Consider the following 24,231-nt stretch of genomic DNA (forward strand, 5'->3'; position numbering starts at 1 on the left):
CAAGCAGCAGAGGATTTGGAAAATATCAAATAATAGGTGGGTGGATGTCCCTGCCCAGGTTTGTGATCAGTGGATGGAGGATTTCTCCGTCCGGAGCAACTCTGGAGGATGCACGGGGAGGTTTTGAGCAGCGGGAGGGAAGGATGTGTTTTTGGGTGGATGATGGGGCTGGGGAAGGACACAGGGGACAGGGAGGGAGGCAGGGGAGGGCCTGTGGGGCAGGTGGGTTGGGAAGTGATGAGCAGGAGGTTTGGCTCTGTGGAAGGAGATCAGTGGGGTGAGGAGAGCAAGGTCTGCCCAGGGTGGGGCAACCCTGGATGTACGGACAGACTGGGCATGAGAGGCTGGAAAGCAGTGCCAGGAAAGGGCCCTGGGGGTCCTGGTGGTGCCAGTTGGCCCTGAGTCAGCAGTGCCCTGGCAGCCAGGAGGGACATCCCTGTCCTGGGGGCATCAGGAAGGGGATTGTCCTGCTCTGCTCTGCCCTGGGGCAACCTCACCTCAACATTGGGGCAGTTTGGGGGGACACAATGTAGGGAAGGGATTGAGCCATTAGAGAGTGTCCAAAGGAGGCAACAAGGACAGAGAAGGGCCTTGATTTGAAGCTGTGTGAGGACACTGAGGGCACTTGGTGTGTTCAGCTGGAGAAGAGGAGACTGAGGGGAGACCTCACTGCAGTTCCAACTGCCTGGGCAGGGACAGAGGAGGGGCAGGGACTGAGCTCTGCTCTGGGGGGACCAGGGACAGCAGCCAGGGAATGGCTGGAGCTGTGTCAGGGCAGGCTCAGGTTGGATCTCAGCAAAAGATTCTTCCCCCAGAGGCTGGTTGGGCACTGCCCAGGCTCCCCAGGGCAGTGGGCACAGCCCCAAGGCTGCCAGAGCTCAGGGAGGGTTTGGCTGATCCTCTGGGGCACAGGGGGTGACTCTTGGGGCTGGGCCTGTACAGGGCTGAGGGTTGGACTGATGATCCTTGGGGGTCCCTCCCAGCTCAGCACATTCTGGGATTCTGTGACTCTTGGGTGCAAACAGGAGGAGTGAAGCCATTTTAGGTGCACGGTGCAGGAGCTGGAGGCTGGTCCTGAACCTCCCATTGTGCTGGCAGGGCAGGGGCTGGTGTGTGTTGTTGGAGTTGCACACACAGAGCTCTCCTGGGCCTGCAGCCTGTACAGACAGGCCTGTGCTCCTCAAAGACGGGGATCGGATTCTTGCCCTCCGGGGGTTTCCAGCCAGCTCGAACTTCAGAGGAGCCCTTTCTTTCTCCTGCTGTTCACGCCCTGCAAAGAATTTTCTATCAACAAAAGAAATTGTTTTATAATCAACTTGATGTTCATCCCCAGTCCTGGGGTATGAAAGGGGTTTTGAAGGACCAGAGAAATGGAGACTGGAGGTTTGGGAGCAGGGGACAGCAGCCAGTGGAGCAGACTTGCTGGGATGGGGCAGATGAATTTTGGGGGCACTCCAGAGCCAGTGAATCCCTTGGTGCAGCTCTAGGTCGGACAAAATGCCAGCAAAGGAATAAACCCTGGAAAGAAAGGGTTGGGGGATCGCCAGTACGTGCCTGTACTGAGAATCTTGTTACTTCTGCAGCTTCTGTGACTGGATTTAAAGTCTCTCCTGGGTGCTCCATCAGAAGAAGATCCTTGAAATGTTGGTTGCAGCTTGGGCTGTACCTCAGAGCCAGTAGTGTCAAACCCAGGAGGATTTTGTTTTCACACATTCTAGGGAAAAAACAGTCCAGTTAAACCCTACTTGGTGGTACCCCTGTTGTGAATCTTCTCTGCAGAGGTGGAGGAGTGGGATGTCGTGGGAGCCTGGGGGAGCCTCATCAGCACCGAGTTCAAGAGCTGCAGGACAACCTGGGGGAGGAAGGAAGTTTTCTCCCTGAGGAAGACACGGATTGTGGGGTTTGCAGAACTGCAGCACACAGGTGTGGGTGACAACAGATTTCTGTTTGTCCCTGCCAGTGGAGGTATTGGAGAGAGCCCCTGGCTCTCTGGAGAGAGCTGGCCTTGCAGCTGGGAAGGGCAGATGTCATTCCTGTCCTCAGGAGTGTGGAACACATGTGGTGGATGGGCAGGCTCCAAAACACAGCTGCCACCAGCATCTCCTGGAGCAGTTGCCCATCTACCATCACTTACAACTGGTTTATGGTGGGAGATTGAGAACTTGCCATTTTTATCACAGAAGGTTCCTTGCAGTCTCCTCTGGAGTGATGGGAATATCAAATATTTCCAGATCCCTATTTCCACTATTTCTGTGCAGGTTATGGTCTCGTTGGGAGCCCAGGTCTCGTAGTCCTACCACGAAGCCAGGAACTTCTGTGTCCTTCCAGGCTGTGGTTACGTGTACGTTTTCAGCCTCTTAAACCAAAACTTCCTCAAAGCTCAGGAAAAGCTGGAGCTCAGAGAGCTGCAGCTTAAGGTTCCTGAGGAACATCATCAGAGGAAGGGCCTCCAGGTGGAGGCACAGCCCCCACTCTCAGGACACATGGAATTGGGGGATTGGCAACCTCAGGCTGGGCAGGAGAACTGTTTTGAGTTATCTGACCGTGCTTGAGGCTTTGGGAAAGCAGTTGTTGTGTCCCTTTGCAGTCCGAGTGCCCCTGCCTGGGTCTGCAGTTGTGGATTCAGTATTTTTTAGGGAAAGATGGAAGTGTGGGCTGGCTCAGGAGCTGGATTTGGTTACCTGACTGGTTTTCTTGGCTTCCATGAATATGTCCAGAAGCTGGTGAGTTTGGAAAGGAATATTTTTGTGCTTATGAAAGGCGGTTTTTAAATGTCAAAGTTGAAAGTACTTTTTCTTAGTAAGAAAAAAATCTCCACCAAGCCATTCTGAGCATCTGGGCTGAATCCATGGCATCTTCTGGAAGGTTTTTAGGGCTTATCTCCCAGCCAGGAGCACACACTGACCAACACACCACAGCCTTTAAGCTGTTCATATCCAAATTGTTTGGTTACTTAACTTTAAAACGACCACATCCACATATTGGGAGGGACTGCCACATCCCGGGGCTCTGGAAGTGTCCTTTGGCACTTGATTTGCAAGAACTAAATTGCAGTGGGGGCAGTGGCCAGCTGGCTACCGAGCAGGAAGCTGAATGACAACGAGAATAAATAGTGTTCCATGGAGCTGGAGTGTCTGACAGCACTGGGAGCTGTGAGGATGGATCAGCCTCCAGGGTATTCCCCACGGAGAGGGGCTCTCGGTGCTTGCTGCCAGCGTTGATGGCCGTGGGAGCAAATAGGACATGGATTCATCCCCCCTCCCTGCAGGCAGCAGGAGCACAGGAGCATTGTACTGCCCACTGAGCCTTGCTGGGGAGGAAGGAATGATTGAGACAGTTGTAGAGAATCGGAGTCTCTCCGGTTTCCAAAGAATGAGAAGCAGCCATCCCTGGACAGATTTCTGGGAGAAGCGGCAGTGTTTGGGAATTCCCCGGCCCCCGGTAGCGGGAGTGATTGATGGGAGCTGGGAGATCCTGGGGTTGGTGAGTGAGGAGGAGCGTTTGGGGCTGTCAGGCTGCCCACGCTGCGAGGGGAGCTGTGATGAGCAGCGCTGTCATCTCGGCTGTGCCGGAGAGCGGCTCCACGGACACGGGACTGGATCAGGGAGGAGAGGAGAGCTCTGGCCAGGAGGAGCGGGAAGGAGGGGCTGTGCCACTCTTCATCTCAATTGCATTCAGCAAGGAAGGTCACTGCCAGCCTATTTTTTAGGGTTAGAGGAGGATTTGAATGCTCCTCCAGGAAAATGCCACCCCCGCTATCCCACAGCAGCTTCACAGGATCCCAGAACGTGCTGAGCTGGAAGGGATCCCCAAGGATCATGGAGTCCAACCCTCAGCCCTGCACAGGCCCAGCCCCAAGAGTCACCCCCTGTGCCCCAGAGGATCAGCCAAACCCTCCCTGAGCTCTGGCAGCCTTGGGGCTGTGCCCACTGCCCTGGGGAGCCTGGGCAGTGCCCAACCAGCCTCTGGGGGAAGAACCTTTTGCTGGGATCCAACCTGAGCCTGCCCTGACACAGCTCCAGCCATTCCCTGGCTGCTGTCCCTGGTCCCCCCAGAGCAGAGCTCAGTCCCTGCCCCTCCTCTGCCCCTGCCCAGGAAGCTGGAACTGCAGTGAGGTCTCCCCTCAGTCTCCTCCAGCTGAACACACCAAGTTTGTCCAAGTTGACCTCAGTAGTTTCCTGCCAAAAATACCTGTGAACAATAATGACTTGTTAATGATTTATCCCTGTGCTCCCAAGTGCTGCACTGATTCCGAATACCACAGGAACCATCAAGGCCGTGCTCTGCAGGCTCTGAGGTTTTGGCCACAATGGCTTTTTGTCCTTCCCCAGTGATGGGAGTGGTGGTTGTGTGAGGGAACCAAGGGTTTGGGGCACTGGGCAGCATAAATGCACATTGTTCAGTGTAACTTTAGGGAATATTGGTAGGAAAATCAACTGGATTGGACCAAGGGAGAAATCATCTGAGCTGCAATGAAGGATTGGACCATGCAGGGTTTGCAGACAGTCGTGAGCAGACACCTCAGCAGGTTCCCTGTGGTAATGTTGATGCCAGCAAGGCACAGCTCACCAAGAGTTTGGTTTCTGCAAAAGAGAGCTGCAAATCCACATTGTGTGGACCAGGCATGGCTCTGGAAATGGGAAGTGGGAGAACAAGCTCTCTCCTTCCTTGGAAGATGGGCACCTGCTGTTTTCCCAGGCCATCAGAGCAGAAGTGTGGAGCACAGAGGGATGAGGTACAACATCAAAAAGCTGTTCCCTGTGCTTCCAGCATGGCTGGGTAATAAATAAAGCCTCCATCAGCCATCGTGCCTCGGTGAGCAGGAACACAGGAGATACAGGGGGAGAACCTGTGCTTGCAACAACCACCTCCACCCTTCAGGACCAGGAGAAAAGGCAGTGGAGCCTAAACCGGAGCCCGCATGAGTCAACTCGAGGTGTTCATGGCTGATTTTACACATCGTGGTGTGGTTTGGTCATGGAGCAGCCACATCAGAAGCTCTAGGCAGTGCTGGACTCTCTTTTCCAGTGGTCCTTCTCTGGCAGGGGTCAGTGTCACTGTTAAAAAAAGCAGAACAGAATCAGAATTGGCAGGTGCTGGGCTGTGGCTCTGTCCATCATGTCTCCTCATCTGGGATGAGAGAGGGAGACTTCCCTCCTGTAAGCAGGACTTTCTCCTTTCTGAATGTCTTTTAGTCTTAGCTACTGTGGCTCCAAGTGTCCTCATTGTCCCAGCACTCATCTTTCTCTTGGATGTCTGTCCCCTCTCAAGGAGACAAGGGTTGAAGAGGGCTGGATCCTCCAGTGGAGGTGATGTCCCAGCTCTCCTACTTTCACTGCCTCAAATGGGCTGTGAGCAGCTCCCTTCCTGTTCCTTGGAGTGAAAAACCTGGTAGAGCTCAGTCAGTCTGTACCATTTCAGAGGAAAGTTTGGTCAAGGTATTGGTGGCCTTGAATCAAGACAGTGGGTAGAGCATCTTCTGCTGGATCTTCTGTTGAGCAGGGAGGTTATTTCACTTCCTGCCCTCTTTGTCCCTGATCCTGTGTGTTCACAGCTCTGTGCCGCTCCGGACAGGCAGCAGAGATGCCTGAAAATGGAAATTTCTCCACCTTTTTGGCCTCAGCCTCTTTAGTCCTGGGCCAAGAGCTGTGTCATCCTTGTTCCTAAGAGCTTCCACATGGAGACATGCTTTGGTGATGAACGCTGGAGTCTTCAAAGGCTCCCAACAGGCTGAAACCAAGGGAAGAGTTTTATGCTTACCTGCTTCAAGCTCCTTCCAGCGTGCCAGCCCAGCTCTTTGAACATCTGTGATACCTTGGAGCAGCCTGGTCCTGTGGAAGGTGCCCCTGGCCATGGCAAGGGGTTGGAACAAAATGAGTTTTAAGGTCCCTTCCAACCCAAAACATTCTGGGATTCTATGATCTTCAGTGCTTGGACTCCCCAGGAAGCAACAAGGATGGTAATGATTAAAGGGGCATCTGAGATAATAGTTCACTCTTGAAAGTCTCCTGTGAAATTATCTTCAGTCAAAAAAAAAGTAGTTATTGATTTGTTTTAAATCCTTTGTGGAGGTCACTTGCAGGGAATGTCCTGGAAGAAGTATGAATGTGCAAAAAGGGAACAAGGTATGTCTCTGAAATCCTTCAGGCTGTTCATCACCCTGCTCTGGGTGCATCCTCCAGATCAGGAACTACAGCAATGCTGGGAAGGTATCCAGATGGAAGACCAAGTGGAGGACCACTCTTTGAGTGGTCACAGCTGGCTTGTGAGGATCAGAAGAATCCCAGAATGGTTCAGGTTGGAAGGGACCCCAGTGGGTCACTGGTGCCACCTCCCTGCTCAGGCAGGGCCAGCCCAGAGCACAGGGCACAGGATTGTGTCCAGAGGGCTCTGGAATATCCCCAGTGAGGAGACTCCAGCCCCTCCCTGGGCAGCCTGTTCAGAGCTGTCACTGCACAGGGAAGAAGTTCTTCCTCATGTCCAGGTGGAACTTCCTGGGCATCAGTGTCTGCCCAGGTCACAGGGTCACATCAATTTTGGGTTGACCCCATGTGCCAGTGCTGAAATTCTTGTTCCTGCTCAGCATGTGAAGACACCAGTGAAAGAAATTTTCAAACCATTCCACCTTTGCTGTTCAGACTGGTGCAACCACATGTGCCCATGTGTTGTGTGGCCTCAAAAGGAGCACGTGCCCATTGGAAGGGGGAGGCTGGAAGTGAGGCAGGACCCAGGCACCCCATCCTTGGTGGCTCCTGCAGCAGCCGAGGAGCTCAGCATCCCCAGGAGCCCGGAGCCACATTCTCAGCATTCCTGCAGCTCCTTAGATGTCAGTGATGTCATCTATAGCAGCCAGGGAATTGCAGATCCCAGAGGGCCTGAACTCATGTCTTAGCAAGTAAGCGTAGGAGGAACCAATTTCTGCAGTGTACTGCACTGTACCAGCAAGTTTTATTGAGTCAAATCACAGCAAATATATTTGCATCTGCATTTCTGTCTCCTGGCAATGCTACAACATCCAACAAGTGGGACAACTCGTGTCCTCCACCGGCCACTCTCTCACCCCTGTTAAAGGAAACGACATCTGAGCCATAAAACAACGTGAGGCCAGTACAGTGTGGGATTAAAAAGCAAGTAATTTATTCCTTTAGCTGTTCAGTCCTTTGCCCTGGTGCCCAGGACCTGCTGACATCCAGCATATTTCAAGAACTGGCACCATATGAAGGCATCAGCCCTTCTCTGAAAAGCATCCCGTGGAAACTCCATCTCTTGAGAGCCTGTGGAAGAGATGCTTTTGAAATTTTTTTTGTGCAGGACAAAATGGCTCGTTTTAGGAACACAGGATCAAAATTTTAATGTAAATTTTCGTACTTTTGTCGCATGGCTTTTTGTACCAGGGGCTTTGGGGTGATGGCACCCCAGCAGTCTGCAGGCTCCTGGTAGGCATGGGATGCACCAGTTCCTGCTGCTGGCGTAGCTGGAATGGACTGAAGCAGAGGTTTTTAACAATGTTTTGGTGATACCACCATAGCACCATCTGCAGATGGTCTAGTGAACAGTATTAAATAGCATTTTACAGCCTAAAATTCAGTGGTGACGGGGACTGATGGGCCATGAGATACATTTCTGTCTGAAATGGAGATGTTAATTTTTTTTTCTAGTTGTACTTAGGAAGTTGCCTCTGACAGAGCCTTCCAGGGGCAGAGCACGGCACAGAGCTCACCCTCTGCTCTGGCTGAGCCTGCCCAGGTTGCCGTGGGTGCAGGACCGTGGGTAGGACGGACCCTCCTGTGCGGCTGCGGAATTTCCTGCTCGGAAGCAGTTTGCTGTGTAGCCTCAGTGCTGCTTGAATGTGGCTCTGTGTTACTCAGTTGTAATTAGAGCAGCTTGCCAGTTCTTGATTTCATCCCTTCGTTTCAGCGGGATTTCCAGACCTGGTGCAATTTGCCCCAGAGAGCTGGGGCTTGTTTCCCAACCCAAATCTAGCCAGGCCTTACAGCTACACCTGCATTTTTCCAGCTACAAATAACAATGGAAGTGATTTTATCTAATCTCCCACCACCTGGTTTGTTCTTGTCCGCACTCTGAGGCACGAGGGTATTGAAAATGCTTTTGGCAGGAGTAGTTTTAAAAGCCGTGTAACCACCAGCATTAACACAACCACCGCGTGTGAAGAGCGAGGCGCGGACGGCAGCGACCTCGTGCAGGGAGGGAAACCCGGACAGCCAGAGCTCGTGGGTTGTGCGGTGTCCTCGAGTAAAGCCTGGGAGGCAGCTCAGCAAAGCCCGGGTGATGTCCCGCAGGGAAGAGGGAATGCACCCACGAGGGGCTTCAGGGACCGCTCGGGTGCCGCCGACTCTCTACGTGACTTGGCACCCGGACCCCGGGGACACCTCGCCAGGGCAGATCTGTGACTTTCTAGCTTGGGTTTCACGATGGAGCGCCCAAGGCCCCTCCTCTGCGCCGGCATTTCGGCGCTGCGCTTTGGAAGGACTCCAGGCCAGCAGTGAAGGGCTCTTTGATAATATCTGACGGGCGGGTAAGAATTTTGGGCAGCAGCCAAGGTACACATTGCCTGTAATCGTTAACTCGGTCTGTAAACAGTTCAAACGGCACTGAAGAGGCCGTCAGTTATTACAGGAGGGGAAAGCCTTTCATGTGCCCGCGCAGCAGCCGGAGCCGCCGATCCCCGGCCCCTGCGGAGCGGCCGCGGCTGCGGGTCCGCGGGCCCTGCTGGGCCTGCAGCGAGCGCTGACCTTCAAACCTTGGGCGCTGCAGCAGCAGCGACAGCGTTGCCTTCCTTTTGTTCTGCACCTGGATCGGGCGGTGCGGCCCGAGGGTGTGCGGGGGGGAAGGGATCAGCCATCGCTCCCCCGGGGCGCCGCGCCAGCCGGGGAGGTTCGGCAGAGCTCCCTCCTCCATCCCGAGCCCACCTCCTGCCTCTGGCTTTGCCCTGAGCTCCCTCCTCCATCCCGAGCCCACCTCCTGCCTCTGGCTTTGCCCTGAGCTCCCTCCTCCATCCCGAGCCCACCTCCTGCCTCTGGCTTTGCCCTGGGCTCCCTCCTCCATCCCGAGCCCATCTCCTGCCTCTGGCTTTGCCCTGGGCTCCCTCCTCCATCCTGAGCCCATCTCCTGCCTCTGGCTTTGCCCTGGGCTCCCTCCTCCAAGCCCATCTCCCTCCTGCAGCTTTCTCCTGGTGAGCACAGCTCCATGTGCAATCCTAACAAGTGTTTCACTCATGACCAGGTAAAGTTTCCCTGGACCATTGCTGGTTTCTTCAGAAAAGGAGTTTAGGTCCATGTCAGGGCCCTGCAATCTCCAGGCACTCATGGAGGTAACACTGCTGCTGAGATTCACCTTCAGGAGAGTTCTGGAGAATTCCTTAGCCCACATGGACCTCTGCAGAGCCCTCTGCTCTCCTTCCAGGAGCAGTTCAGCCCTCCTGGAGATGTGTGATGCTTCAGAAGATGTTGTGGCCCGATTTGTCCCCAGAAGAATTCCCTTGTCAGTCTTTGCTCTTCTAGATCTTCTTTCTCCTTTCTAGATGAGCAGGAATACTCTTTCTGGCATCTACTTTCAAGGCTTTAACTTTGAAACCCGTTGTGATTGAGGAAAAATACCCCAGTGATCTGGGTTTGGGTGAGTCTTTGTGTCTGGCCCATCACTGCAGAGCTGCTTTTCAGGGTCAGAGCTGTCTGCTGCTTGACAGATGAGTTGTGGAAGTCCTCCTGTGTCTGTACCACCCCTGAGCTGGTGCCAGGGGACAGTAGAGCTTTGTACTTGGAGTGGTTGGAGGGATGCGTTGGGCTTGCTGGGCTGTCTGTACAACTTGGACTTTACCAGTGTGTTGAGGGTTGCTGAGGGACAAGACTTTGTGAGTCCTGTGGAGCAGCTTTAACCTCCAAACCGCTGTCAGCACAGAGCAGAGGGTCACGTGTAAGAGGGTCAGTGCCACTCAGTGGCAGCATCTCCCAGAGTGGGGACAGGCTGAGCCCTCTGAGGTGTGTGAGGTGAACAGGTCAGCATGGCTTGGATGCTCTCCATGGATTTCGAGTCCAGACTGCCTGCAGTGTGCTTGGAGGCAGAGGAGCGTGAGCTGTTCTCCCGTGACTTGGGCCAGCTTGCCTTTACTTTCATTTAGTGGTGTGAGTCAGGGCTGACCAGAGAACCTCCCGTGCCTTTGATACTCCAAAATGGATGTGTGGACCAGACAGAGACGGTTTAACCAGACGTCGTGATGGAACTTGGCCAAAGATTTCCTTGTGTGCCCGTACAACCCTCGTGGTGGCTGGGCCAGCAGGAGTGGCACCACTGCCCTTGTGTGGGACCTCTCTGCCCACAAAAGAGCAAACTTCAGCAGAGCTGAAGTTGGGTGGGTATCAGAGTTTCTCCAACTCCGTGGCCATGCTTGTGCAAATAGAATCACAGAATCATTCAGGTTGGAAAAGCCCTCCAAGACCATGGAGTCCACCCTGTGCCCCATTCCCACCTTGTCCCCCAGCCCAGAGCACTGAGTGCCACCTCCAGTCCTGCCTTGGACACCTCCCTGGGCAGCCCCTTCCAATGACTGAGAGCCCTTTCAGTGAGGAAATTCCTCCTGATGTCCAACCTGACCCTCTCCTGGCACAGCTCGAGGCCATTTCCCCTCATCCTGTCCTTTGTTCCCTGAGAGCAGAGCCTGACCCCCCCCAGCTCCCCCCCTCCTGTTGCAGAGAGCGACAGAAAAGATCCAGACTTCACCTAAACCGTCTAACCCTGCACATCCCTCTTGGGATCACCACTTCTCTTTGTTGCTCACCAGCTTAGTAATGAAAAGGAGGCAGAAACACAGTCACTGATTGATTAGGGACTGATTTGTTGTATCAAACCCTCAGGCACTGCTGACCCTTGAGACAAGGCAAAGGTGGTGAAGCTCATGAGCACATGTAAGGGCACAGGCACAGGAGTATTGCACTGGCACCCTGTAGGTCCTTTGTCTCCTCTCCCACCTCTGGCCACTCCTTCAGGGGACTCGGATGGTTGTCTGAGCTGTTTGCACGTTGAGATAGGACCTGAGTCTCTCTAAGAATAATGCATTTGTTATCAGTGAACGTGTTTGTCTGTGACTCACATGTGGGTAAGGTGTGTTTGCTCTTATAACAGCTCTTGAAACTTCATGTAGGTACATTAAAAAGCCCCATATCCTGATCCCCAAGCTTCATGCCCAGGAGTCATGGAAGTGGCAATTTGTCCTCGGGCCCCTTGAAACATTCTGCCATTCTCTTCCTTTTCCAAACAGCCATTTCCATCTTTTTCATGGTTGACATCCACTTCATCTCCCTGCCTTGTCCCTCTTCATCCTCCCATGACTCTCCAGCAGTGTCCCAGAGCACTTTTCAGCTCTGGCCCCCTGGCAGCATCTCCCGTACCTGTGGTAGTGTCCTGTCATTCCTGCTGCTGTGTCTGGGGGTAGAGAGGATTGATCTTGGTGTCAGAGGGGCTTTGTTCAGCTCACAGAGCTGGAGAGTTAAGATAAACTGGGAAGAGCCTCTCTTTTCCAGGAATAAAGGCATCCACACAGCGTGAATCACAGAATCACTGAGGTTGGAAAAGCCCTCCAGGATCATTGAGTCCACCCTGTTCCCAATCCCCACCTTGTCCCCCAGCCCAGAGCACTGAGTGCCATGTCCAGTCATTCCTTGGACACCTCCAGGGATGGGGACTGCACCACCTCCCTGGGCAGCCCCTTCCAATGCCTGACCACCCTTTCCATGGAGAAATTCCTCCTGATGTCCAACCTGACCCTCCCCTGGCACAGCTTGAGGCCATTTCCCCTTGTCCTGTCCCTTGTTCCCTGGGAGCAGAGCCCGACCCCCCCAGCTCCTCCCTCCTGCCAGGGAAGACTGAGGGAGGAGGATCTGGTGACTGGGATGTCCCTGTGGCTCTGTGAACCATCACCCTCCTCTTCCAAAGCCCTGTTAGTTCTTCCCTTCTCTTCATTATCCTGGTTTTTTTACCTGGCTCTTTTTTTTTTGGCTGGGAAGTCAGGATTATCAGTCTCCCATCCCCTGCATCGCTCTCAATTTCTGCAAATTCAGTTTGGTATTTGCTATCTGCATTTTTTTTTCTGGGATTGTGGTCCATGTAGTGATGAGTTATCCCAGTTTAGTCCAGGATTTTTCTTGAGCCCTTTGGTAAACACTCCCTTGTCCCATTCTCTTCCTCTCTTTTCCATGCCAACCTTTTGGGTTGGTTATAACATTTTTCCTGCCACTTCAGATCAAATCAAATTTTGACTCATCCCCCATGAAGGAAGGGTGGGAAATGCTCTGAGTTCCCTTGCAGAGAAAACTGAGGACTTTGTCCGTGTCCTTTTTCAGCCCTTGTCCCTGAGGTCTCCTTGGCAAACAGAAAGGGGAACAGAAATGTTTAAAGGGTTCTTGGGGGGAAAAAAAGCACAGATAATCTCTTTTCTATGGGCATGATTGATTCTGTGAGAATTAATAGGCTGAGACTGGAGCAAAACTGTCTCCAGTGAGGTGTTGGAACGTACTTTGCAGTGTGGAGGAGAAGGGAGCCCTAGAGTGGGTGAGGAGTCTCCCTTTCTGGAGGTCTTGAAAACAGGTTGAGCAAGTGTCTCTCAGGAATGTTTTAGGTCTGGCTGATCCTGCCTTCGGGCAGCAAAGAGGGCGAGGTGACCTCTCAGGGTCATCTTTCTTTTTCTACTGTTTTATACCTGAAGGTCCCAAGTGGGGATCTGGCACCTCTCCATGCCTGGTTCCCCAGGACCTCTCCTTGTGTTCCTGCTGCTCAGTGTAACCTGTGAGTGATTCTGGGACAGGCTGGTGTGAAGGCAGTGGGTCTGGTGGGAATAAAAGTGGGAAAGGTGGCAAGGAGAAGTTAGAAGAGGGAAAATCAGTATTTTAGGAGCGGTGGTGTGGACAGAAAAGGTAGAAAATAGAGATGCCATAGAGTAAGGAAACAAGAAAACTAAAAGGTGGTAGCAAGAACATAGGGGTGGGGAGGAGCTCTGCACCCTGCTGAGGGGGTGACAGGAAGGATGTGGTGACAGAGACAGATGGAGTGACAAAGCCAGGGGGTCACAGGCCTCATTCACAGTGTCTCAGAAGCAGGGCCAGGGCCAGAGCTGCAGGGCTGGATCAGCCCAGACTGGATCCAAACCCTGCCAGCTAATCCTGACCCACCACTGGGATCGCAGGAGCCTGTGCAGAGCCTGGCAGGGATCGTCCTGGGAGGGCAGTGCTGTGACTTCCACCAGGGAAGCCCCAGCTGCAGCAGCACTGTGGGGTCCAGCAGAATGCCCATCTGGGTCCTTCTGCCAATCGGGAGCTTATGGGAGTGGGATCAGGATCGGGATCAGGATGGGATCAGCACAGTGGTGGAATTTAGACAACGTACATGAAACCTCTTTAATTTTGGTTATGAACATACCCCCTCTCTCCAGTGACTGGATTTTGGCTGTCCCTTGTCTCCTAGATCAGATAAGCTTCTGTCAGGAGAGGTCTCCCCTTGGCTGTGGCAGTGGGTGCTGCAGAGGTCCCCAAGGGGGATGCTCTTCCTGCAAAACCCTTCCCTCCTGCAGTGCCTGAGCCCATCTGCAAACCCTGGGACCAGGAGGGAGAGAGGGATCCTGACTCTGCAGCCAGGGCCACCCACGGGGCCTGAGTCCTCTGCATTGAGGAATCACTTAATATTTGTTTTTCCACGTCATCCATAGATTTTTTTTCGAGTCTCCTCTTGTCCTGTGAGCATGATGTGCAGCCAGGATCCCTCACCCAAGGGGCAAGGGCAGTGGAGTGCCAAGAAAATGCTGTTCTAGGATGGCCACAGTAAGAGCCAGGCCTTGCTGCTGGAGGAGCTGCACCAAATGGGAAGAGGAGATGGTGGGAAGAGGGGTCTGGAGCACAGACAAGTGGAGTGTGGGGTGGATGGTGCCTGTGTCCCCCTGAGCTGCCCCTGGTCACCTTTGCAGGTGCTCAGGAAGGCACCTGGGCTCAGGTTCCAGCAGGATCAGTGTCTGGTGAGGGATCCAGCACGGAATAACGAGGGGCCACTGCTCTGTCACAGCTCCATGCACAGCTGTCCACGTGGGAAGGGTCTCAGCTGCAGGGATCAGCATTCCTCAGCAGGTCTTCTCCAGATTTATCACCTAGATTCCCCCCCAGAAGAGCCACCAGCATTTTATATCTGCTCTCCACACTCGTTTGGAGCTGCAGGAGCCTGGCTTCTTGCTCATATTTATCATTTTATCATTAATCATGGAATCATGGAATGGTTTAGGTTGGAAGGGAGCTTAAAGGCCATCTTGTTCCAACTCCTGCCATGAGCAGGGACACCTTCCACTAGACCAGGTTGCTCCAACCTGGCCTTAAACACTTCCAGGGCACTTGGATGCTGTGCTGGTGTTGGTGGGCACAGCGCCTGTCAGTGCTCCAGGGAAGCAGGGGGTTATTTGGGAGCCTTTCCTGGGCACTTCCAAGCCATAACAGATTGCATTTCTTCCCTGAAAACCTCGATTTCCAGAGTTTATGATGCTTGGGCTTGGTACAATTGCACTCTCTCTGGTGTCCTTGAGCCTGAAGTCACAGAATCCCAGAATGGTTTGGGTTGGAAGGGACCTTAAAGATCATCCAGTTCCACCTCATGCCATGGGCAGGGACACCTTCGACTAGACTAGTTTTGACAAAAGGATATGAACTTTTACTTTAAAATATTTTCATTTTCACTGAAATCCTTCACTTTCACTTTTGTTTTAAGCAGTTACAGTGGTGATTAGGAGTTGGATACAAACCCACAACCACAGACATTTGCACTAGACATTTGAACTAGCTGGTCTTTAAGGTCCCTTCCAACCCAACCCATGCTGTGATTTTAGGATTTGATGATTTTAACTTGCTTTTATGGCTTTGTAAGACCTGTTCTTGTTTTGATGCCCAAGACTTGGTGCTTTGGGACTAACCCTCCAAAGCAAACAAAGGCAGCACTGAACAGGCTGCCCAGGGAGGGGCTGGAGTCTCCCTCACGGGGGATATTCCAGACCCCTCTGGACACAATCCTGTGCCATGTGCTCTGGGATGACCCTGCTGGAGCAGGGAGGTGGGACCAGTGACCCACTGGGGTCCCTTCCAACCTGACCCATTCTGTGACTCTTGAGTGCAGTTTGGGGTAGGAGCTCCACCTTTCTCTGGGACATTTTCCTTGTGAACCAAAACTTGGACAGTGTCCTGGTTCTTGTGGCATTCAGAGCTTTGCTGGGTCAGGCAGGGCCATGGGATGTAGCAGGGTGGTGATGCCCAGTGCAGGGGGGTCCTACACCTCTGGGTGGGTCCAGAGGGTTTACAGGGTGGGCTTGAGCCCCAAGATCTGAGTCTCCTTTGCTTTTGTCCCACAGTCCCACCCGCTGTCCCTGTGCAACACCAGTGAGGATGAACACACCGAGTCAGGATTCATCACCATCGTCAAGCTGGAACAGCCAGACCGGGACCCCAACCCCTGCCTGTCCCTGGCTAACAAGGTGAGTCCCAAAATGCCCTGAATGGCACCAACCTGGGAAGTGAAACCTGTGGTGCAGCAAAGAGGAGGGTGAGAGGAGGCAGCAAGGTGGGAAAGAGCTGTTGGAAAGTAGAGAAAAGGACCGGGACAGAGCAGGGTCCTTGGCAGAAGGGGTCCTTTGGGAGAGATGCTGTGCCAGCCATCCCAAACACCCATCCTTCCATCTTTTGGACTGCCTGGCTTTGTAAAAGGTGTGAAATTCCCCCTTATCCCACCATCCCTTGTGCTTTACTTCCCAGCAACCTCGTGCCACTCCAGTTTTGCTCCAGTTTTGTGTTTCTCTGTGTCCTCTGTCCTGTGGGAAGACACGGACACAGAAAACATCCTCTGTGCCTCTGTCTTCAAAAATAATCCTGTAACACTTCACTGGATGAGGCAGAAGAAGAATCAGGGCTAAGCAATGAGGCAAAAGCAGACCAGTGAACTAGTGGTGGGTCATAACTCATGAACAGTTCAGGCCCCTGGGAGATCTCAGAGCTCTTTGGATTGGGTACCTCAGTGAAGCAGCAGTTCCTGTGCCAAAAGCTGAGCTCACTGATCCAATTCTCTGGTAATAAGGAAGTCAGGTAGGAATGAGGGTCATTTTAAGCCTTAAAATCTTTGTGTCTCTGATAAAGCTGCACCAATAAGACAAACATTGGCTTTTCTTTTGATTGTCTCTGTACTGAATGTTGGACTATTTTCCACAAGCATTGTACAAACATGAAGACCCCCTTTTTGGCTTCACCTGGATTGTATTCAGGAGATGCCACCTGGTTGCCTGCTCCATGCTGGGATTGGCATGGTGGGGATGGGGACAGGATCCTTTTCCATGCTCCCTGTGGCTCAGCTCAAGAGGGAAGGCAACAGTCTCTTGCTCCTGCCCAGCAGGGTTTGATTCACAGAGGCTGTGGCAGCAAAACCAAGCAAAGGGATGTGATTCCATGATGGATTTGCCACCCCAGGGCTGTTCCCCCCAGCTGTGTGGGCAGCCAGGCAGCAGTGCCCATCCCTCTCTGGGTTGCCCAGCCTGAGTTTGGTTGGCTGCTGCTCTGGAGCTGGTGGCAGCAGTTGGCACAAGAGTTATGGACATGCTTGTCAGTCCCTACACACCTGGAAAACGTCCTGGTCCCACCTGTGGGTGTAGTGATGCAGGAGGGTGATGGGATAAAGAGGGAGCCCAAGGGCTTCCAGTGCAGCTTGTGACTCAGGAGTGAGGGCTGTGCAGGTGCCCCAGGGAGCACAGCTGGGGGCTCCAGCTCTCCTGTGTCCATCCAGACGTGACCATCATGTTAAAGTGGTCCCAGGCTGCCACGTGGATGCCCCAGGATGCAGGGAATGGGGGAGGAATGGCTGTTTGGTCAGTGCAGCTGCTGGGGGAGTTGTAAACAGGAGGGAGGAGCAGCTGCAAAGACTCAACTTCCACTTCAGAACCTAAGAGGTTTAAAAACTTAGGGACAGGATTTGAGCAACCTGGTCTAGTGGAAGGTGTTCCCTGCCCATGGCAGGGCGTTGGAATGAAATGAGCTTTAAGGCCCCACCCAACCCAAACCATTCTGTGATTCAAACTTTTTTGCTGGTTTTGACCTTCACCTTTGAGACTGATCACAGCACTGGAAGTGCCAGTGTGTTACTGAGTCCTGGGGTCAGCTCAGGAAGGCTGGCACAGGAAGGACAAGGCATGGGGCATTGCTGCACTGTGGTCATCCACCTTGATCCCTTCTCCAGGACCACTAACCCTCCAAAGCAAGCAAACCCCTCAGTTCATTGCCACGTTCATAACTCGACAGAGGGACAGTTCCCTGGCCATCAGTCATCATTGCTCCATTACCAGAGCCAAATCCAACACTGGAGTTTGAGATCCAGCTGAATATGACATTGGATGCCATCCTGCAGGTATTCCTGCTCCAGGATCTCTCCTAGGGAGGCTCACAGCTCTTCTCCCACAAATAAGAGTAGTTTAGCCATGAAATACAGCAGATGGCCATATCCCCTGGCTCTGCCTTGTATCTTGGTTACTCCACTCCCTGCAATTCCTGTCTGGCTGCTTCTCCATCCTCCTGAAGCTTCTGCCAAGCTCCTTCCTTCCAACATCACTCCGATCAGAGAATCACAGAAAGGTTGAGGTTGGAAGGGACCTTAAAGGTCATCTCATTCCAACCCCCCCACCGTGGGCAGGAATGCCAAGATCTCTTCCTCAAAATCCCTGGACCGTTCCCCTCCTCAGGAGCAGGGGTGTAGCTGTGGGATGTGGCTGGTTCTTGCTGGAGCAGGAGCCTCGTTTCCCTGACATGTGCATCTTGTGGCAGAGCTTTGCATGTGGAATTGCAGCACTGTATCAATGATGACAAAAATAGCCATGTGCAGAGTGTTATCATAACCTCTGCTTCAGCTGTCACCCAGCCAAGCCTGCACACGGCCAGCCCGGCACGAGGAGAGCTCCACCAGCCACCTGAGGCTCTTCTCTGCTCCCTAAATTCAATCCCTGCTTCAGCATCCAAAGCTAAAACCAGCAGGGAAGGCGTCTAGGGAGAGGAAGACATGGAAAATACCACGGGGATCAAAGGGATTTATTTTTCTTTCTGATGCATCATTTATAATTTTGTTTGTTTGTTTGTTTTCTGAGTGGACCGTTGATTGCAAGTCTGGTTGACAGAAAGCTGTCAGCTCTTGCTGAAAGCTCTGAAATCATCCTGTAAATACATATTTGCACCAAAAGTGTTTTGGTCCTCAAAGAAGAGGTTGGCAGTGCCCTGTGGCTGAAGGGATCCAGCACAGGGACAGCAAACACTCAGAAAATTATTGCAGCAAGCAGGTTGTGAATGACTGGAACAGAATCATACAGAATCATGGAATATCCTGAGTTGGAAAGGACCCACAAGGATCATCCAGTCCAACTCCTGGCCCTGCATAGACACCTCAGCAATCCCACCCTGTCCCTGAGAGTATCATCCAAACCCTCCTGGAGCTCTGGCAGCCTTGGGGCTGTGCCCACTGCCCTGGGGAGCCTGGGCAGTGCCCAACCAGCCTCTGGGGGAAGAACCTTTTGCTGAGATCCAACCTGATCCTCCCCAGCTGCAGCTGTTCCCTGAGTCCTGTCACTGGTCACCGGAAGTTGTGTCCTTTGCAACAGGAGTCAGAAAGGTGGTAGGAACAGTCACTTGTCCAGTCTCAGTTGTTCATTGCCCCGTTGTTGGTGTCTTTAGCAGGATAAAATCTTTATAGAGCTGTTCGTTCATCAAAGCCTGACTAGCTCCAACAGGTGGAAGTCAATCCCTGAAAGTCCTCTTCAGTGCTGGCAAACAATGAGGATTGTCTGATCCCAGGCAGGACCCCAGTCTCTGATCCCTGCTCTGAGTTGAGCCTTGATCCCACTTTTCCAGCTTCCCTATCTGGTACAGCAAACCCACGAGTGTCAAATCCTATCAGCAGCTCAGAGCCTTCAACCCCTGTGACCTTCCTGACCATCTTCACCTCCACTCTTATCCCTGTCTTGTCTCCAGACCCAGACACACCCTCTGGGTGCCCCCAGCTTCTCCCCCACGAGGGGTGTGGAGGTGACCAGTGTTGTGAGCATGATTGTCCTGCTCTGCTCTGCCCTGGGGTGGCCTCACCTGCAAAATTGGGGCAGTTTGGGGGGACACAATATCAGAAAGTTATGAAGCCATTAGAGAGTGTCCAAAGAAGGGCAGTGAAGATGGGGAAGGGCCTTGATTTGAAGCCGTGTGAGGATACTGAGGGCACTTGAGGAGACAGGGGAGACCTCACTGCAGTTACAGCTTCCAGGGGAGGGGCAGAGGAGGGGCAGGGACTGAGCTCTGCTCTGGGGGGACCAGGGACAGCAGCCAGGGAATGGCTGGAGCTGTGTCAGGGCAGGCTCAGGTTGGATCTCAGCAAAAGGTTCTTCCCCCAGAGGCTGGTTGGGCACTGCCCAGGCTCCCCAGGGCAGTGGGCACAGCCCCAAGGCTGCCAGAGCTCAGGGAGGGTTTGGCTGATCCTCTGGGGCACAGGGGGTGACTCTTGGGGCTGGGCCTGTGCAGGGCTGAGGGTTGGACTCCATGATCCTTGGGGGTCCCTCCCAGCTCAGCACATTCTGTGACTCTGTGACTGTGTGAGGGATGGAGCAGATCCCGCTCAGCTGCCACTCTCCGTGCCGGGAATGCCCCATCCCTGGGCCCAGCCGGCTCCCTGTGTTTGATATTGCAGCTGGGAAGCGGCAGCTCTGACCTCTGGCCCCCAAGCTGGGGTTTGGCCCTGCAGAGGGTGAACTGCTCCCTGTTTGCACAGGCTCGAGACGCAGGATCAAAGGGCTCCGCGTGAGTAAGAGCAGCCCAGCCCTGCGTTCTGGTCACGTTCCATCTCCTCAGGCTGCCTCTGCCTGCCCAGAGGGCTCCCAGGGCCGGCTGGAAGGAGATGGGTGACCCCACGAGGTCCCCAGGCAGTGAGCTTTACCTCACCAGGGTGGCATGTGTGCTCAGCTGGGTGGGTCTCTGAGCTGAGCTGTGGAAAGCCATCCCGCTCCTCATCCGAGAGCAGATCTGCAGCCCGGGCACTGCCTGAGCTGCTCCCTGAGGAGTGCAGGGACAGGGACCAGGGAGAGCAGCGTGTGTGGGAGTCAGACCCTCAGACAGCCCAGGGCCATCCGAAGGAGGGCACTGAAGATGCCCCACGGGTGAGAGGTGAGACATGGAGGATTCTGCTGTCCTGGGGTGGGAAGGTTGTGTAGGTCAGCAGATCCTTCCCCAGCAAATCCAGCTCTGAAGCAAAGGGGCACATGGCACGGGCAGCTGGGGAATGTTTAGGTTTGTGTCCTGCTGTGATTGCAGGGCCACCAACTAATTCATCTCCACAACCATAGGGAGAAAGAGCCCCAGAGCTCTGGCAGGAGCGGGCACTGCAGCCCAACACAAGCACAGGAATCAAAGTGTAAATGGTTTCCTCAGTCTAAGCAGGTGCTTCTTTCCCTGCAAAGAGCCTGGGGGGCAGACATGGATCCAAATGGCAGGTGTTGACACAGGGGACAGTGCAGAGTGTCCCCTGAAGCTTCTGTTGTTTTGGACAGGCGAAGCTGGCGGGGGAGCGTGGAGCCCGTGCGATCCTTTTCGACATCACTGACGATGAAAGTGCTGCTGATCAGGTACAGACCCCATTAATACTCTCAGCTAAACCACAGTGCTCCTGTCCCATCCCAAAATGTGTCCATCAGGACCCACCAGCAGAAAGTCCCAGGTCCCAGCTGGTGCTGGATGTTGGCTCTTACCCCACTCACCCATGAAGAGTCGGTTCCTCTTTCCTTCACTCCAGGGCACATCCACACTCTCAGAGGACATTGTCTGGTCAGTTGAGCTTTTCTGCCAGGAGCTGGATGCTTCCTCTTGGGAAGTCATGGATTTCCCAATTCCATCTACTCCAGACAGCCCAGTTTACCTCCAGGGAAAGGTGACTTCTCAAGTTTTCAAGCCCAAGTCACAGCCCTCCCTGCAACACTCTTGGTGCAGGTTTAGAGACCTCCAAAGGTCCCTTCCCCCAGCATTGCTGTCATCTCTGGAATGGAATCAGTTCCCTATCCAAATATTCCAGGGATAATGAAAAGCATCCAGCATTTGACTGAGGACAGACAGGGGAGCTGGTGCCTGAGCTTATCCAAACTCTGGGCTGACTCCTTGCTGGATCCATCCCTCCTGGCTCTTTTATGCACTTACAGATTAATTTCTGATGCCAGAGAAAGGCAGCAGCGAGTGCAGATCCATGAGGTGACTCCAGGGTTGCTCAGATCCCAGTCTCTGATCCCTCTGAGCCTCTGATCCCACTTTCCCAGCTTCCCCATCTGCAATACCAAAGCCAGGAGTGGCAACTCTCATCAACTCAGACCCTGCAGCCTCTGTGGTCTTCACGACCATCTGCACCTCCACTCACATCCCTGTCCCCAGACCCAGGCACCCACCTCTGGGTGCCCCCAGGCCCCCCCAGGGCACGGGAAGTGGTCAGTGGGTCCGATGGCCACCCTGGTCCAGTCCAGGTCAGTCTGGAGGGGAGCAGGCTTGGACACTTGCTGAGCCAGCCCGTGCCAGTATGACCAGGAACAACCAGAATGTCCTCAGGGAGGAGGGGAACTGGATGGGTCTCACAGGAAGAGCAGAGGAAGCGTTTCTGTGGGAAGGCAGCACTTGGCAGCACCGTTGGCAGTTCCCACAGGGAAGAGGAGACACCAAGAACTTTTGCACAGGGGCTTGAAGAGGAGCTCAAGAGACACCAGGCAGCGTCCAGTTGGGCATGAGGAGTCACCAGCAGGGAAAATTTAGTATTTTCCCAATGCTGGAGAGTTGGTACAAGAGGAGGAGCTTCAATCTAATTCATATTCATCCTAGAGAGACAGTACAGATCTGGGGGAGCAGTCAGTCTCTGAAGTGTGTGCAAGAAGCATCCGGAGGATCAGACATGCCTGGGGGACCAGGATTGTCCTTTTCCAGTCTGTTCTGGACCAGCTCTCACTGTGTTTGTTCCTTTGCAGCTGAGGAAGCCCAGAGGCCTGAGCCAGCCTGTGGTTCTGATCAGGGGCCACGACGCCGAGCAGCTCATGAGCGTCGTGAACAAGAACAGAGAGGCCCATGTGAAGATAGAGGTCAAGGAGCCACCAGCCTGGGTGAGACACACACCATTCCCACTGCCTCCCACATCCTCCCTCCCAAGCCATGGCACAGGGCTTTCCCAGAGCTGCTGAGCTTTGCTCCCAAGGGACAGAGATCAGAGCCCTTGGCAGGAGCTGTCTGTAGCATTCAGATGACTTGCTGCAAATAAAGGCTCAAAAGCACTTTCAGCTTATTTAGTGTCTTTTGCTTCAATGCCACGAGTGAGGTGAGGGGGTTCTCTGTCTCTTCAGGGGAGACCAAGCCTTGGTTTTCTCATCTTATGCTGCCTTAGACCATGGCACTGGGGGAGCTGAGATGCTGCAAGACAGAGATTTTCCATTCTTGGTGGGATGTCCAAAAAAAAGGCCAAACCCTTTTTTCCTTTTCCTGTAAAGAGCAAAAAGGTAGAGCTTGGCCTTGTGTTCAAAGGCTGATGGGCCAGAAGAGATTGGGAGTCCCCTGCCAAACCTCTTATTCCCAAGTCTACCACACAAGAGTAATTTCTCTCCTGTTTTATCCAACAGCCAGACTACGATGTGTGGATTCTCCTCACGGTGGTCAGCACTGTGGTCGTCATCGTTTTGATTTTCGTTGTCCGCACAAAGTGCCAACTGAACAGGACTCAGGTAGGGACCCCCTGGAGCAACAGGAATACACAAAAGGCAGGAACAGACATTGTTTGGGAATTGGGGAAATGGGCAGACAGTGGGGGGACAAGGGGGAATGACTTCAATGGGATATTGGGAAGGAATCCTTCCCTGTGAGGGTGGGGAGGCCCTGGCACAGGTTGCCCAGAGAAGCTGTGGCTGCTCCATCCCTGGAAGTGTCCAAGGCCAGGTTGGACGGGGCTTGGAGCAACCTGGGCTAGGGGAAGGTGTCCCTGCCTATGGGAGAAGATGAGCTTTAAGGTCCCTTCCAACCCAAACCATCTGGTGATTCTGTGGTTCTATGATTTAGTATTTTTAGTAGAAATGAAGAAATTTCTAATCATCTTCCTGGAGTCAGATGTATTTTCCTATATGAGAATATCCATTTTTCCTATAGAGAGACAATCCTTTGGGGCTCAAAAACTCAGCACTGCTGAGTGATTTTGAATGTCCAGAGCCAGCCATCTCCTGCTGGTGACAAAGCCTACCCTGGCTAAGTCAGGTTAGACAGAAAGCCACCTCTGGAAATGAATGACATCCCCAAATTCCTGATAACCCCATTTTGGAAAGGGAAGGCCTGTCCTGAAAGCCACCCCTGTCTCTCAGGACTCCGTGCAGCAGCAGACCCTGCAGGCCATCGGGCAGTTGGCCACGCGCCGGTACCAGCCCCGGTGCCGCCCGGCGTCGCGGTGGGACTCGGCCAGCAGCTGCAGCTCCGCCCCAGTCTGTGCCATCTGCCTGGAGGAGTTCAGCGAGGGCCAGGTAGGATGTGGGCAGGGCTGCTGGGCAACCACAGCTCCAAAATTCCCGGGTGGGATTGGTGGTAGGAGCTGAGCGTGGCAAGAGCGGGAGGCCCTGGTGATATTTCCTTTTGCAGCTCCTGAGGGCTGGGAAAGGACCAGCATCCATGGGGTCTGCCTGCCCCTTGGCCAAAGAGCCCTGTGTCTGCTGGAGTCACTCAGATCTCCTGAGGCACGTCTCCAGCTCTTGGGTAAAATGTCCATAAAACATTCATGTTGAAACAACAGGACAAAAGTGGGGTTTGCTGCTCCAGAGCACCCGGCCTGAAACCTCCCTGTTCCCAAGGGCTTTCACCTCTCTGGACATTTACACCCCAGAGCAGAACCTGAGCTACTGCACAGCCTCCTCTGTGCACAGCTGGGCTGCAGATCCCTCACTCCTAGACATCTTTCCATCCTGCAAGGCTCGCTTCCATCAAGAAGGACCCATCCAGGTCCTGGAGCATGGTTCTCATTGCTCATACTGCTCCTCTTCTCTCTAGGAACTGCGGATCATCTCGTGCTCCCACGAGTTCCATCGGGAGTGCGTTGACCCTTGGCTGCAGCAACACCACACGTGTCCCCTTTGCATGTTCAATATTCTTGGTAGGGCTCAGACACAGCATTTTCTGGGCAGGCACAGGGTTG

The 24,231-nt window shown here is 53.5% G+C and overlaps 1 protein-coding gene across 2 annotated transcripts in view; it reads left to right on the forward strand.

The window, feature by feature from the left end:
* RNF43 (ring finger protein 43) overlaps positions 1–24,231 on the forward strand; it is a 61,480-nt gene that overhangs the window by 26,152 nt on the left and 11,097 nt on the right. For both annotated transcript variants that reach the window (XM_032707556.1, XM_032707557.1), the window contains 6 exons: positions 15,389–15,511; positions 20,591–20,665; positions 22,040–22,171; positions 22,682–22,783; positions 23,411–23,566; positions 24,087–24,189. In XM_032707556.1, the coding sequence (XP_032563447.1) occupies positions 15,389–15,511; positions 20,591–20,665; positions 22,040–22,171; positions 22,682–22,783; positions 23,411–23,566; positions 24,087–24,189 (691 nt within the window). The remainder of the gene's footprint in view (positions 1–15,388; positions 15,512–20,590; positions 20,666–22,039; positions 22,172–22,681; positions 22,784–23,410; positions 23,567–24,086; positions 24,190–24,231) is intronic.

Source organism: Chiroxiphia lanceolata, chromosome 20 (genome assembly GCF_009829145.1).
Source record: "Chiroxiphia lanceolata isolate bChiLan1 chromosome 20, bChiLan1.pri, whole genome shotgun sequence".
In the NCBI taxonomy this organism is placed as follows: Eukaryota; Metazoa; Chordata; class Aves; order Passeriformes; family Pipridae; genus Chiroxiphia; species Chiroxiphia lanceolata.